General features: G+C 41.6%; 1 protein-coding gene across 1 annotated transcript in view; it reads right to left on the minus strand.

The window, feature by feature from the left end:
- The window catches only part of Sntg2 (syntrophin gamma 2), a 196,792-nt gene that overhangs the window by 115,216 nt on the left and 62,975 nt on the right, over positions 1-18,601 (minus strand). Inside the window, exons 2-4 of the mRNA XM_027424734.2 lie at positions 16,620-16,757; positions 12,695-12,751; positions 12,540-12,597 (exon numbers count right to left, since the gene is read on the minus strand). Of these exons, the coding sequence (XP_027280535.1) occupies positions 12,540-12,597; positions 12,695-12,751; positions 16,620-16,757 (253 nt within the window). The remainder of the gene's footprint in view (positions 1-12,539; positions 12,598-12,694; positions 12,752-16,619; positions 16,758-18,601) is intronic.

Here is an 18,601-nt window from a genome sequence, read left to right on the forward strand (position 1 = left end):
CACATAAGAGCACACATGAGCTCCCATAAACACAACACAGCTTGACTTATCTAACATCTGCTGTTCTCACCTTGTACTTCTGCAGTTTTTCACTTACTTTTGTGCCAGTGCTGCCATGGCAATAAAATATTCCTGCATGTTCATTGTTCTGGTGAGTGTGTGGGGGGGAGCAGTTCCCTTGCTTATGCAACGTTTCCCATGGTGTGAATTTCACTAGCTCTGCCTCACAAGCAGAAACCAATTAACCCTGTCATCACGCACTACAGTTGATTCCCTACAGCTCCTGAACTCCCAGAGAATCTTGTCCAGTCACATAGAACTGGTAAGCAGTCAGCCACAGTGGCTATTTTCCATTTAGTCATGTATTCAATAACCCTGGCTCAAAAACAATATTAAATAAGATAGAAAATAACATTATTTCCATTAGAGATGGGGATAAGGAGGACCAGGTGGCCTCATGTTGGGAAAATGGCTTACTACTACCCACTACAAGGAACTCACCACAGGGGTTCAATAACCAAACTCAGTTCTTTTCCCAAATACTGCCTTTGTTAAGTTTTAGGACTTTCTAGAAAGGTGTAATTTACCAATAACAGGGCCATCTACACTCTTACTGTAGTTTAAAGGCTAGACCTTGAAGTATGATGCAATCTTAACTTAAATGGTGCTTTCTGTCTCCCAGGAGGCTCCCAAAATCATAAGCCAAGGTTCTGATAACATTGGGTTACTTCAAGAGCAGAAACAAATGACCCCAAACCCCATGCCTTGAGATCTGTGCAGGTCATGGAAAGGCACTACAAAGTTCAAATATCATGTTCTTGGGAAATCTGTGTGGGTCCTGGTTAGATTTGAGAAGGCTCCAGGACACTGGTCTAAGGATCTGTGAGGAGCCTATCTAGGCACCCAAGTATCCATAATCACCAGCCCCATACTGCAAGCCTACAGTCTGGTTCTGACATTAATTAGCAACATTTGATATGTTTATGTTTACCTTTTTTAGTTCTGCCTTAACTCAGCCAATGGAGATGGGAGTTCCTACACAGAATTTAAATTAAATTTGCAATAGATAACATGTGCTTCAGAGCTCTTGAAATATCTCTAAATTCTTTGGGGGGTTTTCACATTTTTCATTCAGTTATGCAGTCAATTTGATTATCCTTGTCAAGTTCTATTTACACTGATAGCTTTACAAGCATATCTCTCATTGATGCCTTAACAATGAAGGAAAGTTGACATATTCTCCCTTTGATTTGTGACCCAATTCGGAGTGAAACCAGAGCAATCTTTATTTATGTCTAAGGGCAGGCTAACCTGAGACCAGAACAAAACTTATTTGGCACAGTAAACCAATAAGAAAAAATTAACATAAACCCCAATTCTGACTCCACATCTACCTCGACAGGCAAAAAGGTACCTTGTAATCCACTTCGGAGAAGTTCATCCAGACATTGAGACAATACAGTGTCACAGGGTCCCAAACATCCAGAGGAAAGATAGTAACTATCTTTCTCAATGGCCCTGAGTGTTCACATTTTAAACTTCAAGAGAAATTCCCTTGCAGCATCAAAACGAAGGGAGAGTGATACACCACAAAGAAAAGGCCTTTCATTTGTGAAGCAAAGTGCCAGAGACTCAGCAGCCTCCAACCCAGCTGAAGGTGGTAGATGCTCCAGGGCAGGTGAATAGTGGAGTCACTATTCACTAGACACATCCATGAAAATAAAGATGATAGCTACTTAATTTAACAATATTTAAATGGAAGTGTGGGAATCAGAGAAGTACACATGCTAAGGAGAAATGATCGATATTAGATTCAGCAATACAGATGAAAATTATCAAATAGGAAAAGAAACTAATGACAAGGATGTGTCATGGAGGTGTAGGGCAGGGTGGGGATGGCAGGTGAGGGTTGGTGGAAAGTTATTTAATTAACTAATTTAAGCTGTGGCTGCATGTTTTATTAGTACATAATGAGATGACCTACTGTGGCACAATGAACTATATTTCTAAACAAAATTTAAGTTCACTAAACTTATCTGTACTAGTGGTGAGAGACTGGGTAAGTAATTATTTCTACTTCTTTTTCTGACCTACAAAATGAGCAGAAGCCTGTATGCCATTTCGTGGCTTTTCAGCTATGGTCACAATTTCTAACTAAAATCTCTTCTACTTTGCATATTCCTACCACTCATTCTTCATTATCTGTGTGTAGTTTGCCCTGGTTCTAAAATTTTACAAAATCAGAAATATCATCATTAAAGTTTATTAAATTATTGAAGAAAGCTTCATTCTTCCTTACTTTGATGCCAGTATTCAGGAGGAGAACACATGAGATTTTTGTAGGCTGCTGTGACCCATGTGTCCTTTGCTGTTTCTGTGGGCTGTCTTTGAGTCATTAAAAACCTAGCAAACTCAGCCAGGCGTTGGTGGCGCACACCTTTAATCCCAGCACTCGGGGGGCAGAGGCAGAGGCAGGCAGATCTCTGTGAGTTCGAGGCCAGCCTGATCTCCAGAGAGAGTGCCAGGATAGGCTCCAAAGCTACACAGGGAAACCCTGTCTCGAAAAACCAAAAAAGAAAAAAAAAAACCTAGCAAATTCCTATATCAGGTTAGACATTCCTGTATGTCAGTGGTTCTCAATCTTCCTAATGCTGTGACCCTTTAGCACAGTGTATCTAGGCTAAGAGGAGTATCCCTCCAAGGGAAATGGGCTCCCGAAGACTGTTTGTGCACCAGGGATACATGCTGGTTCTACTGGCAAAGGCCCCATAGACTGCCTAGTGCTCCTAGCTGACACCCACGTTCAGGGTGCCTGGCTTGGTCCTATGTTGATTTCCCAGATGTCAGTCTGGGGTTCATGAGTTCCCACTTGCTCAGGTCAGCTGTTTCTGTGGGTTTTCACAGTTTTGTCTTGACCCCTTTGTTGGTTACTCCTCTCTCTCTAAAACTGGATTCCAGGAGTTTGGCTCATTGGTTAGCTGTGGGTATCTGCTTCTGCTTCCACCAGCTACTGGATGAAGGCTCTAGGATGGCATTTAGGGTAGTCATCAATCTCATTATAGGGGAAGGGCATTTAAGGCAGCCTCTCCAGTATTGCTTAGGTTCTTTGTTAGGGTCATCCTTGTGGATCTCTGTGCAATTCGCTAGTGCCAGACTTCTCTTTTAATCTATATATCTCCCTCTATTGATGCGTCTCTTTTCTTGTTCTCCTCTATTCCTCTCCCCACTCAATCTTCCTGATCCCTCATGTTCTCCTCTCCCCTCCTCATCTCCCCTCCTCTTTCCCCTACCTCCCTCCCCCCTCCCCATATGCTCCCAATTGTCCCTTTCCTCTTCACTTAGGGACCATGTATGTTTCTCTTATGGTCCTCCTTGTTTCCTAGCTTCTCTGGAGGAGTCAATTGTAGGCTGGCAATCCCTTTCTCTGTCTAAAATCCATATATGAGTGAGTACATACCATGTTTGTCTTTCTGTGACTGGGTTACCTCAGATAGGATGCTTTCTTCTAGTTCCATCCATTTGCCTGCAAATTTCAAGATTTAATTGTTTTTTTCCACTGAGTGTAAATTGTGGAATGTACCACATTGGAGTCAATTGTATAAATGTACCACATTTTCTGTATCTATTCTTTGGTTGAGGGGCATCTAGGTTACTTCCATGTTCTGGATACAACAAATAATGCTGATATGAACACAGCTGAACAGATGTCCTTGTTGTAGGAATGTGCATCCTTTGGGTGTATATCTAAGGATGGAATTGCTGGATCATGAGGTAGACTGATTCCCATTTCTGGGGAAACCGCTGTACTGATTTCCAAAGTGGCTGTACAAGTTTTCACTCTCCCCAGTAATGGCGAAGCATTCGGCTTTCTCCACAATCTTTCTAGCATAAACTGTCATTGGTGTTTTTGATTTTAGCCATTCTGACAGGTGTAAGATGGTATCTCAGAGTTGTTTTGAGTTGCTTTTCCCTGATGGCTAACAATGTTGAGCAATTTCTTATGTGTCTTTCAGCCATTTTAGATTTCCCTATTGAGATTATCTGTTTAGTTCAGTACCCCACTTTGTAATTGGATTATTTGGTGTTTTGGTGACTAGCTTCCTGAGTTGTTTGTGTATTTTGGAAATCAGCCCTCTGTAAGATGTGGGGTTGGTAAAGGTCTTTTCCCATTCTGTAGGCTGCTATTCTGTCTTGTTGACTGTGTCTTTTGCCTTACAAAATCTTCTCAGTTCCAGGAGGTCCCATTTATTAATTGTCGATCTCAGTGTCTGTGCTACTAGTGCTATGTTCAGGAAGTGGTCTCCTGTGCCAATTCATTCAAGGATACTTCCTACTTTCTCTTCTAAGAGGTTCAGTGTGGTTGGATTTATGTAGAGGTCTTTGATCCATTTGGACTTCAGTTTTGTATATGGAGATAGATATGGATCTGCAATCTTCTACATGTCCACATCCAGTTATGCCAGCACCATTTATTGAAGAAGCTTTTTCCATTGTGTAGTTTTAGCTTCCTTGTCAAAAATCAGGTGTCCATACATGTGTGGGTTAATATCAGGGTATTCAACTCGATTCTATTGGTCTACCTGTCTGTTTTTGTGCCAATACCAAGCTGTTTTCAGGATTACAGCTCTATAATAGAGCTTGAAGTCAGGGATGGTGATACCTCCTGAAGTTTCTTTATTGTACAGGGTTGTTTTGTCTATCCTGTTTTTTGCTTGTTTTTCCATATAAAATTGAGTATTGTCCTTTTAAGGTCTGTGAAGAATTGTGCTGGGATTTTGATGGGGATTGCATTGAATCTGTAGATTGCTTTTGGTAAGATTGCCATTTTTACTATGTTGATCCTACCTATCCAAGAGCATGGGAGATCATTCCATTTTCTGGTATCTAATTTCTTTCTTTAATGACTCAATGTTCTTGTCATGTAGGTCTTTCACCGGATTGGTTAGCATTACCCCAAGAAATTTTATGTTGTTTGTGGCTATTGTAAAAGGTAAACAATTATGTATTGTTCCTCTGATTTCTCTCTCAGCCTCTTTATTGTCTGTATATAGTAGGGCTACTGATTTTTTTTTTTGAGTTAATCTTGTATACTGCCACTTTGCTGAAGGTGTTTATCAGTTGTAGGAGTTCCCTGGTAGAATTCTTTGGGTCATTTATGCAAGCAAATAGTGAAAGTTTTACTTCTTCTTTTCTAATTTGTATCCCCCTGATCTCCTTTTCTTGTCTTATTGCTCTTGCAAGAACTTCAAGTACAATATTGAAGAGATTTGGAGAGAGTGGACAACCTTGTCTTGTTCCTGATTTTAGAGGAATAGCCTTAAGTTTCTCTCCATTTAGTTTGATGTTGATGGTTGGTTTGCTATATATTGCCTTTATTATGTTTAGGTATGTTCCTGTTATCCCTGATCTCTCTAGACTTTTATCATGATGGGGTGTTGGATCTTTCAAAGGCTTCTCAGCATCTAGTGAGATGATCATGTGTTTTTTTATTTTTTATTTTGTTTATATGGGAGACTACATTGATGGATTTTCATATGTTGAACCATCCTTGCATCTTTGGGATGAAGCCTACTTGATCATGGTGGACGATTTTTCTGATCTGTTCTTGGATTCCATTTGCCAGTATTTTATTGAGTATTTTTGAATCAATGTTCATGAGGGAGATTAGTCTATAGTTCTCTTAGTTGTGTCTTTGTGTGGTTTGGGTACCAAGGTAATTGTAGTCTTGTAAAAAGAGTTTGGCAATGAACCTTCTGATTCTATTGTGTGGAATAATTTGAGGAGTGTTGGTATTAGCTCTTCTTTGAATTTCTGGTAGAATTCTTCACTGAAACCATCTGGCCCTGGGCTTTTTTTGGTTGGGGTCCATTCATGACTCTTTCTATTTTGTTAGGGGTTATAGGTCTATTTAAATTGCTTATCTGTTCTTGATTTAATTTTGTCAAGTGTATCTATCCAAAAAATTGTCCATTTCCTTTAAATTTTCCAATTTTGTGGAGTACAGGTTTTCAAAGTATGACCTGAAGATTCTGTGTTTCCTCAGTGTCCATTGTTATGTCACCCTTTTCATTTCTGATTTTGTTAATTTGCATGTTCTCTCTGCCTTTTGGTTAGGTTGGATAAAGGTTTGTCTTGTTGATTTTCTCAAAGAACCAACTCTTTGTTTCATTGATTCTTTGTATTGTTTTCTTTGTTTCTACTTTATTGATTTCAGCCTTCAATTTGATTATTTCCTGATGTCTACTCCTCTGGAGTGAGTTTGCTTCTTTTTGTTCTAGAGCTTTCAGGTGTTCTGTTAATTCTCTAGTGTGGCTATTATCCAGTTTCTAAATGTGGGCACTTAGTGCTATAAACTTTCCTCTTAGCACTGCTTTCAGAGTGTCCCATAGGTTAGGGTAGGTTGTATCTTCATTTTCATTGAATTCTAGGAAGTCTTCGATTTCTTTCTTTATTTCTTCTTTTACCCAGGAGTGATGCAATTGTGCATTGCCCAATTTTCATGAGTTTGTAGAGTTTCTGCAATTTGTGTTGTTGCTGAATTCTGATTTTAAGCCCCAGTGGTCCAATAAGATACAGGGAGTTAGTTCAGTTTTTTTTGTATCTGTTGATGTTTGCTTTATTTCCAAGTATGTTATCAATTTTATAGAAGGGTCCATGTGGTGCTGAGAAGAAGGTATATTCTTTTGTGTTTGGATGGAATGTTCTATAGATGTCTGTTAAACCCAATTGTGTCATAACTTCTGTTAGTTCCCTTTGTTTCTTTGTTAAGTTACTGTCTGGTGTTCCTGTCCAGTGGTGAGAGTGGGATTTTGAAGTCTCCCACTATAAGTGTGTGGGGTTTAGTGTGTAATAAGGGAGTTTAAATATAAACATGTTTGAGATAAATGATTGTCTTAGTTACTTTTCTATTGGGTTAATAAGATACCATGACAAAGGCAATGGTCATCTTTTTGGGGGGGTCACAGTTCTAGAGTGTTAGAGTCTACAATCATCATGGTGGGGAGCATGGTGCAGTAGCCAAGAGCTTACATCCTATCCACAATCACAACTCTAAGAGAGAGCTAACTTGGAATGGCATGGGTTTTTAAAACTTCAAATCTGTCCCTAGTGACGTGCCTTCTCCAACAAGGCCACACTTCCTAATACTTCCTAAACAGTTCTATTAACTATGGATTAAAAATTCAAATATATGAGCCTGTTGGGGCATTCTAATTTGAGCTATCACAGTGGTCTAGTTATAAACTGATTCGATAGTCAATAAAATCCTGTGTTTAGTTAAATAACCACCAATAAGAATAATCTATATATGGATTATTCTGGCCTTATAACCAAAGCTCATCTGAAATTTTTCAAGCATCTTTCCCATTGTCACTACAAGCTGAGTATCACTGAACCTTAAAAAACAGTTGCCCAGAACAGGAGCAACACAACGGATGCTCAGGAGTAAGTGAAGAGCAGCAGAGACATCCCAACTTTGCTGGACCAACCTCACAGTGCTGTAAGGAGCTGCACAGGACAGTGAAGTCAGAAACCAGGAATGAGCATGGAGGCAAGGGCCTGGAATTGCCATGTTTCTGTTGCTGCTGTCTATCATTAGGAAATCCCTTCCAGATGTCTGTGTCTCAGTGTCCTCATCTGAAATATGGGGATGATCCCATCAAGAACTCATGGAATCCTCAGAGGCCACTCAAGGATGTGTGGGACACAGAAGTTCCAGTTTCAACTTAAATGTTTTTATTCAAACCAGAGACACACCTGACTATTATGTTTTCCCTCTCTCTTTGTAATGTATTCTATAAAAGCAAACTAGTTATTCTCCACTACTCTCATCACCAAAGCCAGTGCTCATCATAGTGAAAATGTTAAAAGGGAGGGAGGGAAGGGAGGAAGGAAGGAGTGAATGGAGGAGGAGGACTGTAATTATAGTAGTCATGGATGTTTTGCCTGTTTGATGGAGTTTTGCAATTACCAAAAGAATCAGTTGCAGACATGTATAAAATTGATTCAGAGTAGGTGAGGAATCAAAGGAACTGAAATTTGTGATAAAGTATTAATGCTCTTAAATTATTTTCAACATTTCTTTAATAAAATATGTGATGACAAATTTCCCCCGTCATGATGTCAGAAATCACACCATATATTAAAAAGGATCTGGGGACCAAGATACTCAGATTAGCATCTGGTTTGCAGACAGTCTCAGTATCATCTGCCCACCCCCCAGCACCAGGAGGGGCAGACCTGTAAGACTCTGGACTTCTGAGATCATGGTGGGTGGGGGCAGAGTTGTCCTCACCTGAACCCTAGGGTGGGTTCTAAGTGAGTGGTCTAAATTCTACAACATTATGACATTCTGGTATGGTGCCATCAGGATCTGCACCCTGGTCATACTCACTAACTTGTGTCAAGGTTTCATGCTCCACAGGTGAGGAGATGAGAAGGATCACTTCTGGAAGGATGGAAGAGCCAAAGCTGAGACAACAGTGTTTCCCTCTCAACTTCTGGGTTCCTTTTAGCCCTATCCTCAGCATCACCTTTATCCACTTGTGTCCTTAAGGAGTTCCCTTTTCCATCAATTCAAGCAAAATTCTTTTTTTCTGATTCCTCATTCCTGTAGTGACCTCTGAACCCATGCACACACTCTCTCTGCACAGATCACTCAATCAACGTGGAATATTGTTTTCCTGCCCCCCTTTCACCTGACCCTTCAGGGCTTGCAGGTCACTGTTTCAAAGTCATCGCCACTCACCTGTTTTCGAGGGTGATGAACCAGTAGACAGCACCCACCCTCTGTCCTCTTGCTACCACAGCGCACTGTTGGCAGCCTGACACTATCTACAAAGGGCATCTGAACTCCATCCATGCACTCTCAAGCTCAGCAGAGCACTTTTGCAGAGGTCATCTTTATCCTGCATGATGTTCTGAACTGCTGCGCCTGCACATCCAGTGTGTCCTCTCCTTATAGTGACTGCATGTTTTTAAAGTGCAAAACAAACCTCACCACTTCACATTTCAAAAGATTTAGTGTGGCTCCTCTTAAGCATAAAACAAAGTCATTACATATACAGCAAAATAGCTTCAAGACGCATCCATGTTTTCTTATTCAATCATCCTTAACATCTTATATATAGCACATGGTTCCTGTTCTCTGAATGTGCATGGCAGGAGTGTTCACTGTCATCCCATCACGCAGCAGCCAACTTTAATCTCCTTCCTGAATGCCCCCAGAGAGATATTTGTTGCACAACATTGGAAAAATTCTTACACACATAAGAGAATTCCTGATTTTTCTTCTTTGATCCAACAGGCTATATCAGCCTTGTTCCTAAATGCAAGACAGAAGAAACAGCCTGAGGGGCAGCTGTGGTCAGAGAGTGAGAGCTAGAGAATGCCCTTCCTCCTGGGGATGCTGCAACACCTATCCAAGTCACGATGAGCATCTTGGAACATACTGGGAGACAGGCAGTTTCTCTTGGAACAAGCAGATATTCCCAATTTCATTGCCTTATTCTTGTTTCTGACCTTACTGCCAAATTTCCAGGCTGTCTGAAGGCCCCATACTTAATTGGGTAACTGTGTGTGCTCTGCACGTCAACATCTGAGAAATATAGGTTCTGTTTCTCAAGTCTGGGAATAGTTAAATGTCAGATGCCTTTGTGCATTAGAGATAAGTGTACCAACTGTTGTGAGGCCCATCCTCCAGTGCTTCTGCAACATTAGGCATTAAGTATCATACTCCAACACCATATTATTCATGTGATGGGCATATCCATCCCTCTGTCAGCCTCACATAGAGACTCAGAGTGAGCCAGCCCTCCTTTGCCTATGACTCTGAGTCTAAGTCATACATTAAGACATGAGCAAGTGAGAACAAGTCCTAATCCTAACTATAACTACAATGCTCATGTTTCCTTTAGACATCCTATGCAAGCTACTTCATGATATCTGACATAGAAGATGAACACAAGGGAGACGTGAACAGGTGTCTTTGAAGAACTCTATCGAAGTATTGAGAGAGTCCTGTAGGAAAGGGACTGGGGCAGGATAGCATAGTTACCACATCCTCTGGTCTGGACGTCAGATGGAAAGGCGTTTGTGGTATGACCCCACCTTCATGTCAAGCCTGGCTGGACTAGAGTTACATGAGAGGCTTCCAAAGGGCTGAAGAAAAGAGTCCCCTCACTGGGAGTACTGTGCCAGTGTGTCCTCACTCTAGACAGCTCCATTTGCAAAAATTCTTCTAAGCCCTCTGCCCCCTGTCCACATATATCTAATCATGGTAATCAGGCATAGGAGATTTCAACAAGCTTAGCTAGAGTCCCCTTCTCAAAACCACAACCTTACTCCTGCTTTTGCCTTAGGTGACCTCCTGCCCCAAGATTTTCTTTCTCAATTGAGCATGAAATTTTCCACTGACTTATCTGTTGGTTATCCCCATTCCTTTTTGAAGCATTTCAAATCCACAAGTAAAAAAAATGCACCAATGAAAAAGAACCCATAATGTTTTCAAAGATAGCCTATAGAGAGAGAAATGGACATGAGCAGCATCCTTCAATTATTAATCAGCCACACAGATGGTTGACAGGGGCACAGAAGTAATTAAACACAGCTAACACTTGAGAGGATTGATTTATTCCTTGCTTATAGAATTTCACTTTCAATGCACCAGAGCCTATACTACTGTAAAGCATGTCAGCACCATAATTACATCTGATAAACAACGCAGATCCCGAAGTCCAATTTAACCACAGCTTTTGTTTCTATTTGCTTAAAAAAATCTCAAAAAGAATGATCATTTGATTCTGAGAACTATATAGTTCTTTCACTTTCCCACTTGCCAAGGTTGGAGCTAAGCTCATATTTTCTGATCAAATGAAGTCCTTGGTGCCACCGGGGAGGGGGTGAGGGGTTGAGGGGTGAGGGGGTGAGGGAGTGAGGGAGTGGAATATATATATATATGTGGTGTCTGTGTGTGTGTGTGTCTGTGTCTGTGTCTGTGTGTGTCTGTGTGTGTGTCTGTGTGTGTGTGTGTGTGTGTGTGTGTGTGTGTGTGTGTGTGTGTGTGTGTAGTAAGATGTGTGCTTCCATATTTTCTATCCTGACCTATAGGTAGTGTCTTCCTGTCTCAGGGCAGGGAGCACAGAAAAGCTGCATTCCTAGGCTTATTGGATCTCATTCCTAATTAGATATATTGTCTGCTGCAAACAGGTTTTTCCACCTTGCTCAGAAAGGAGGAAAGTGTCTCCCTGAATTGAGTCCTCAATGTCCTAGGTGAAGGCAATTTTTCATGTAGATTCCAATTTCAGAATGAACCATGTGGACATTTCTCTCCTTCTCAAAAATGTATTCGAAGGTATCATGGGGGTCCACAATCCCTCTGGAAATTCACCTCTCATTTGAAATATCTCTGCAATTCAATTCTATGCTTTCTGTGGCCTCTATCAGTAGCCTGGATGAGTCTATGAAACCGACTTTCAGACATCCAGTGCAGTTCAGACCCAGGCTAATTATACCAGAACAAGTGCGACTGAGAAAGTTTGGAGGGACAGTTCAAGCTTATTCTCCTCTCCATACCCCGTGCCCTTTGCTTCTAACAAGAACAGAGCCAGGACCACAGGAGTCCATGGTGGCTGGTCACCCCTTGCTTTGATCTCAGTTCAAGGTGTGGAAGCTCACCAAACTCACCCACCTCCAGGTCCTTTACTTCTTTTTTTAAAGTGAGGCCTAAGGTTGCATGTTAAGCACCCCTTGGGACACCTGACTGAAGGGGACTGCCCATATTAACTCTAGCACACCAGTCTGTGCAGACTGAGCTTCCCAGGCAGGGGTCTGGGGGCTGGGATGACAGAGCTGGAGGAAGGCACGGGAGGCTGTTATGAGAAGCTGAGAGTAGTGTGTCCAGTAACAAAATCATTTGGGGACATCAGGAAATACCCTATTTTGCTGAGACTTCCCTGACCCATAAGGAAGTCCCACCCTCCCCTTCTCCTGTGTGCATGTGTCCTCTCAGAAACCATTAGTTCTGCCATTACTAACCATAGCTGGTGCTCCTCTCATGGCTTGTTGTGACAGTTAATGCCATGATGTCCATGTGCCCTGTTTCCAAGCAGTAGATTTTCACTTCCCTTCTGGGTCACTCATGAGCATGCCTGGAGCTCTACAAATGAGTATCTTACTTTCATGCCCATAGCCTCTTTCCTGAGGCCAGAGGACCCTGCAGGGTCTCACTCTCCATTTAAGTCTCCTCAGCTTTAAACCAACTGTAAGAGATTCATTGTTCAGTCTTGCAGTAGTAAGTGCTCTCTGTGTGGTAACTGGAGACATCACACAAGAAACATGGGTTGACAGGATCAGGGGAAATGGAGAGGTAAGCCAGCTTGTATCAAGGGACCAGACACACCCTCTAAAACCACACAGAGCAGTAGCAGTGAAATGCAGCTTAAAGAATGCATCCAAAATGAGGGTGTGCTAATTTCTATCACTTAAAAAGCCATTTTCTTATAGCAGTCAGTGTTCATGCCCGTCACTGGGACCAGTCTTACCTGCTTGGTCTTTGAATATTTTGGATATGACGACAGGGACACCATGCTCTGCTCCTCCCTAGAAGGCAGAGACATGAGAAGGAAACAGGTATCAGGACTGACACTGATGGCTTTAGGGCCTGAAGAGCAGGTGTGGCAAGAAAACAAGCTCATACCTTGATACTCAGGCCCAGGCCACCCACAGGTTGTCTGCGAAGTGTAACAGTTCTGTGCTTTAAAAAATGTTAGGGAAAAAATAAGTTTAGGTTACAATGCATTATCAGAGCATGAATGCAAGAATGTACATATAACTTCCTAGTCAAAACTTAAGCAATTTTTAAAAGAAAACTTCCAATTTGGCACTCTCCACCCTCTGTAATAGCAGTAGCATGGCCAGCCTTCAACCAGTGGCCTGCTTACAGGTAAACAAAGTTGCTGGTAAAAATCAGGTCCTGTTGAAGGCATCACTGTAAATCCACACAAAACTGCTATAGAGCTGGTTAGCTTGTTGTAACACTCTCAACATTGCTCTGTCAACAAAGCCCCATTTGGACAATGCCCATGTCCATTCTCCAAGTGGAGAAGTTGGCTCCTTTTAAATGTGCTTTCCTCTGACTAACCCCAGAAGGGAGATTCTCAGAACTTATCACTGCAGTTTCCCTGGGTTTAGTCCAACTGTGGTCACCAGTGTGCGTTCCCAAGAATCAGGTTTTTCATACACCAAACACAGATGGCTAATAACATTTAAATCAACATGGCGATAAAAGCTAAACATATAATATACTTATCAATTGGCAATACTCAAAATCTTGTCTCCTACATATGAAATCATGGTTTTTCATTTTGCTGAGGTCTAAATGGATGGAAAAATTTTACACAGCTGCATGTAGGCGTTGGACAAATCATGTAGGAATCATGCTGGGAAGGACAGGGGAGATGGCTTGGGTACAATAATAAATAGAGAAGGCATTTCTTTTCCTTCAAAAATATGAGGGGAACCATCAACATCATACTTTAACTGAAAAGTAATGACATGCAGACTGAAGGATTCCAAAGCATCAATGTTTGAAAAGCAAGGACAGAGGCCAAGGAATATGTCAGGACACCTGGAAATCCTGCATTATCCTGGGGCTTGGGTACCAAAATAACACAGATAGAAACAGTAGGTTGTTAGGAAAAGCTGCTGTGGCCCTTGGCATGTGTGATGCCTTCCACAGACTGTCATATCAACCTGTAAATATACTATTAGGAGGGAGTATGTTGGTTATAAGATGGCATATTCAGTGCTTCTAAGAGAGATTCCTAGAATAGCAGTACACAGAGGTATGAATCTATCACTCGCCAACAAAGTTGATGCCTTAAATACATCATTCACTCTGAATAAGAAACCAAAAAAACAGCAAATAAACATACTTCACAGAATCTATGAGTGGATTCCCCACATGGTATTGTAACTGGAAGCATTCTATTTTGTGCATACATCATAGGTCTAAGTAAAGAGCCCTTTATAAGAGCACACACAAGGAAAGGGCTGCAATTTAGAGACTTTCCTGTAAGAACATTCATTTTCATTTTACTCATGCAGGCCACATTCAAGTGCACCTGGCTCCCATGGCAGACACATTGTCAGGACTTATCTGAGGGGCCCAGAGTGTTGTCATTTACTCTGCAGCAAGAGAGAGCAGCAACACACAGTTTAAACCACATTCATTGCAGCATTAATTATAACATCCAGTATCTCTAAACAAGCTAAGTATCTAAGGATGAATGAATTGATTAAGATTCCATGTTGTAATACCAGTCAACCTGGAACAGGATGGGAAGTTACTCATCTGTGACAACATACATGAACTGCAGGGGATTATTAACATGTTGAGACAATCCAGGCTCAGAAGAAAAATATGGCACGATCTCATGTCTGTGGTGGGTGCCAGGGTTACAAGGTACAGATGTAGCAACATTGGTGAGAGGCAGAAGGTGGTGTGAGTTATATGATGGGTAATTCATAGCTGGGTGTGGTGGCACATGTCTGAAATTCTAGTACCTAGAAGATACAGACAGGAGGATCAGAAGTTCATGCTCATCTATTGGTTTCACGGGGGAGTTTGAGGCCAGTCTGGGACACAGGAGGCTGTCTGGATTAAATATAAACAAAAAGGGTTAAGTTCTGGGACTCTAACTACAAGATGAAGATCACAGTTCACAATATTGTACTGTATACTTGAAGTTTGCCAGTACCACTGAGACCTCCACACACATGTACACAGTGTGTACATGTAATATAGTATATATCTATATAGATGAATTAGCTTAATTACAGCAATCATTTCTATATATAAGTCAAACAATCATATATGTAACACAAATAATTACATTGTACAGCTTAAATATATGTGGTTTTAATTGTCATTTATATCTTAATAAATTTGATAAAAATTAAATCTGCCATAGAGACTAAGTATCCACTATTGGGAAAGGAGCCTTCATTAGGGTTTGTATTATAATAAAACACCATGATCAAAATTAGCTTGGTCAGTAAAGGGTCTATTTTAGCTTGCAGTTCCAATATCACAGTTAATTATCCAGGGAAGTCTGGGTGGGGACTCAAGGCAGAAACCTAGAGGCACAGATCTAAACACAAGTCTGAAGCTGTGAAAACTTTAGTCTGAAAGTTAAGAAGTGAGGGGTATAGTGGGTAAAAAATTCTACAGGAATTTGAAGAATACTACTATAGGAAAGCTCCCTCTAGCACTTCAAAGCCACTTTTGTGCTTAATGAAAAGATACATAAAGGGTAAGAATTATCTGTCAAAGAAGACAGCTGTCTTCACATATTTATAGTCAGAAGGAAGTGTGGAGAGAGCCAAGTACAGTTGAAGTGAGACTACTGCCAAGGTGTGAGCACCAGCTAATCCTTAGGACAGTGTGCTGGGCTGAATCCTAGATGCAGTCTCTCCTAAAAGTCATTTAATAGCACATTGTGGGAGGGACATGAAACAAGCATTGAGAATTCAATGAATTGCCCTACAGAACATATCCATTTCCCAGAAGTAAAGTTTTGTCACATTTCATCATCAGTTCTGGGATCTGTTCTTCCGCTTAGTGAGTGAGGGCCTCTGCATGGAAACGGGGGTGCTCATTTGTAGGGGAATGTCCACACTACACATTTCCACAGGGTCAATCACATTATACACCCAACTTCTTATCCAGCTCTAAATGCTACGGCCTTGACCCTGAGGGATGGTTCTTGACACACAACAGATTCTGTCTTGATATTTCTTTTGACCACAATGATGAATTTGCCAGTGGCTTGATCTGTGCAATAAGAACTCTCATAATCCAATATCCCCTATATGACTAGATCCACCAGACTTCAATGTAGGAGCTATGTGAAGGAATTTCACCCCAAACCACACACTGGTTAAACCAAAGTCAATGCCATGTTGTTCTTGTTCTGGCTTTTTAGATAAAACTCTTACCATGTACCCCTGACTAGTTCTGAACTTGGTATGTAGTCAAAGCTGTCCTTGAACTCACAGAGATGTATGACTGCCTCTGCCTCCCAAGTGCTGGGATTAACTATGTGTGCTATCACTCTCTGTATTCAGTTCCTAGTCAGAGGTGTCCAGACTGAGAAGTATGCAAAGATAGGTAGAAGTACCGGGCTGCCAGTCTAGTCAAACTGAGGAGCTCTGGGCTCAGTAAGGAACCCTGTCTCAGGAAATAAGGAGAGAAACAGAGGAGGAGCTGATGTCAGCCTCTGGCCTCCTCTACACATTCATACAAATGGCTACACCAAACACATTACACATACATACATGCATATACCATGCCTCTTATACCCCCACTTCCCCCCACCACACACACACCACCTCTCCCACTCCCCCCCACAACATTAAAAAAACAAACTTGGAGAAGGTCTGAGATAGCACTACAAAACAAGTATTTAATTGTGTGATGTGACCAGCCCATACTTGGGGATAAATGAATCGCAGCATGCCAATTTCCCACAGAAATTCCCGAGCAGTGATTTTTGAAGGTCTTTTTGAAGCTCCTGGACCTGGATTGGTTTGAGCCATGCCCTGGAAGCAAGAGCACTTACATTAGCACCAGGAGGTGCTCCACCGATGCAGACAACATCTTGCTTTTGAATAGTCAGCACCTCTTTTGTCAGTTTCAGCCGGACGTCATAGGCATTTTCCAAGGCTTCATCATATAACAAGGCCAGAGCAGTTTTGGTCTGCGGATACAAAGTGGTGATGGGAGCAAGTGAGCAATCCCTCAGCAATGAGAGATGATAGGTGCTTCCTTTCCTACCACCTTCTAACCCACACACACATATTTCTCTTCATGCATGGTAGAAACTGATTGATTTACAGGTATATCTTGGATATATATCTCCCTGGAAATCTGGGCTTTTCTTGAACCCTAATGCTGCTTGGAATTTTCCAGACTTCCTGAGACATGCTTCCACGTCCTCATACCAGACATGCTGAGTAATCCTTGTCTCCATTTGAAGCAGGCATTCAGGTTAGCAGGGCTACCTCACCAGCTTTAGATGGGGAACTGCAAGACACTGAGAGTCCCTTGGGGTCAACACCCAGAACAATAGAAACCTGTCTAGCTTCTGCAGTCTATGACACAGGGGACATCACCAAGGAGAGTCACATCAGGAAACTGCCTGAGGAAAGGACTTATGCTGTGAAGGACAACATCTCAGTTGACATGGAAAGGTGAGGTTGGTACATTCATGTAATGTCAATATGACAAACACACAGTCATGTGTGATATTAATTTACAGAAAATTCCTTGAGCCAAATAGCTCATGCCAGTGAGTTATCTTGGTGAGGAAAATCCCTGGACCTATAAACTCCAGGGATGGAAACAACTGGAATTCATTCAGGGGAGAGAACAATTGTGTAGGATGAATGCCCAGGAGAGGGTGCTGGCCCTTTAACAAGTGAATATGATATTCTAGTTATGCATCTTGTGATGGTGAATCTCTGTGGCCAGCTTGGAGACTACTAAGTGGAGTTTTCCTGAGGGTATCTCTAGAAAGGACTAGATTAGGCCATCTCTGAAGGGATTGGTGGTTTAAGTCACCAATGGACCCAGAAGTTAGACTACTGGGAGGTGATGGGACTGTGGAAGGCAGGCCCTCATTGGACGGTACGTCATGTAAAGGAGTATCTTGCCCTGTCTACTTCCTTTTCATCTCTGCTTTCTGATACTAGTAGGTCACCCACATGCTGCAGCCTCTAAGATCCTGATTCACCCTGGCCTAAAGCAACAGCACTACCATGGAAACCTCTGTAATTGTGACTCGATGTAATTCTCCTGCCTCACAGTGTTTTCATGAACTTTTTCACAGCTACTGGGACTGAAAAGCACACATTTTAATATTTAATATCATTCATTTAAAAGTTCACCAAGGAGATCAAACAGGACTCAATAAAGACCTGGCATGGGCCATCTGCTGCCTTCCTTTGCCATCTGAACCAGGTGACACCAGTAAATTCAGCTCCTCAAAATGTTAAAAAAAAAAAGTCAGGAACAAAACCAATTTGGAGATAATTAAGCTTCCTAAGTCAAAACTGTAATTTTATTCTAATCACCTCCTCCTATAAAAACATTCACTTACACCCATCTATAATTAGCTTGCCAGAGATAATTGGGTGCTTTGACATAAATATGATGCAGCATCCAGGAGGTGTGTTGTGTGACCCTTATTGCACCTCTGTAGACACTGGCCACTATTCTCAGAAAACTCATCAGTGTATTCCAGATATGAGGTGGTGAGGAGACCGCAGCTGGCACCAAATCCAGGCAGAGTGGAGAAGGCTTCCTTCCTACTTAACTCCAACCCAGTACTTTCACCGCTATACCATGGCTCCATCCACATCCTTTAAATAGATAACCAGGGACCTTGTCCTTCATACAGTACCCCAAATAAGTTACCTTAATCTGCTTCTTTAAAGTAAAATTAGATTTTCTCATTCATAGAGAAAAAATTTAAAAATCTAATAAAAACAAACCCCTTTCCTTTCTGTAGCTTTCCATTCTGGGGTAGACAGTATCATTGCT

The sequence above is a fragment of the Cricetulus griseus genome, chromosome 7 (assembly GCF_003668045.3).
Source record: "Cricetulus griseus strain 17A/GY chromosome 7, alternate assembly CriGri-PICRH-1.0, whole genome shotgun sequence".
Taxonomy (NCBI): domain Eukaryota; kingdom Metazoa; phylum Chordata; class Mammalia; order Rodentia; family Cricetidae; genus Cricetulus; species Cricetulus griseus.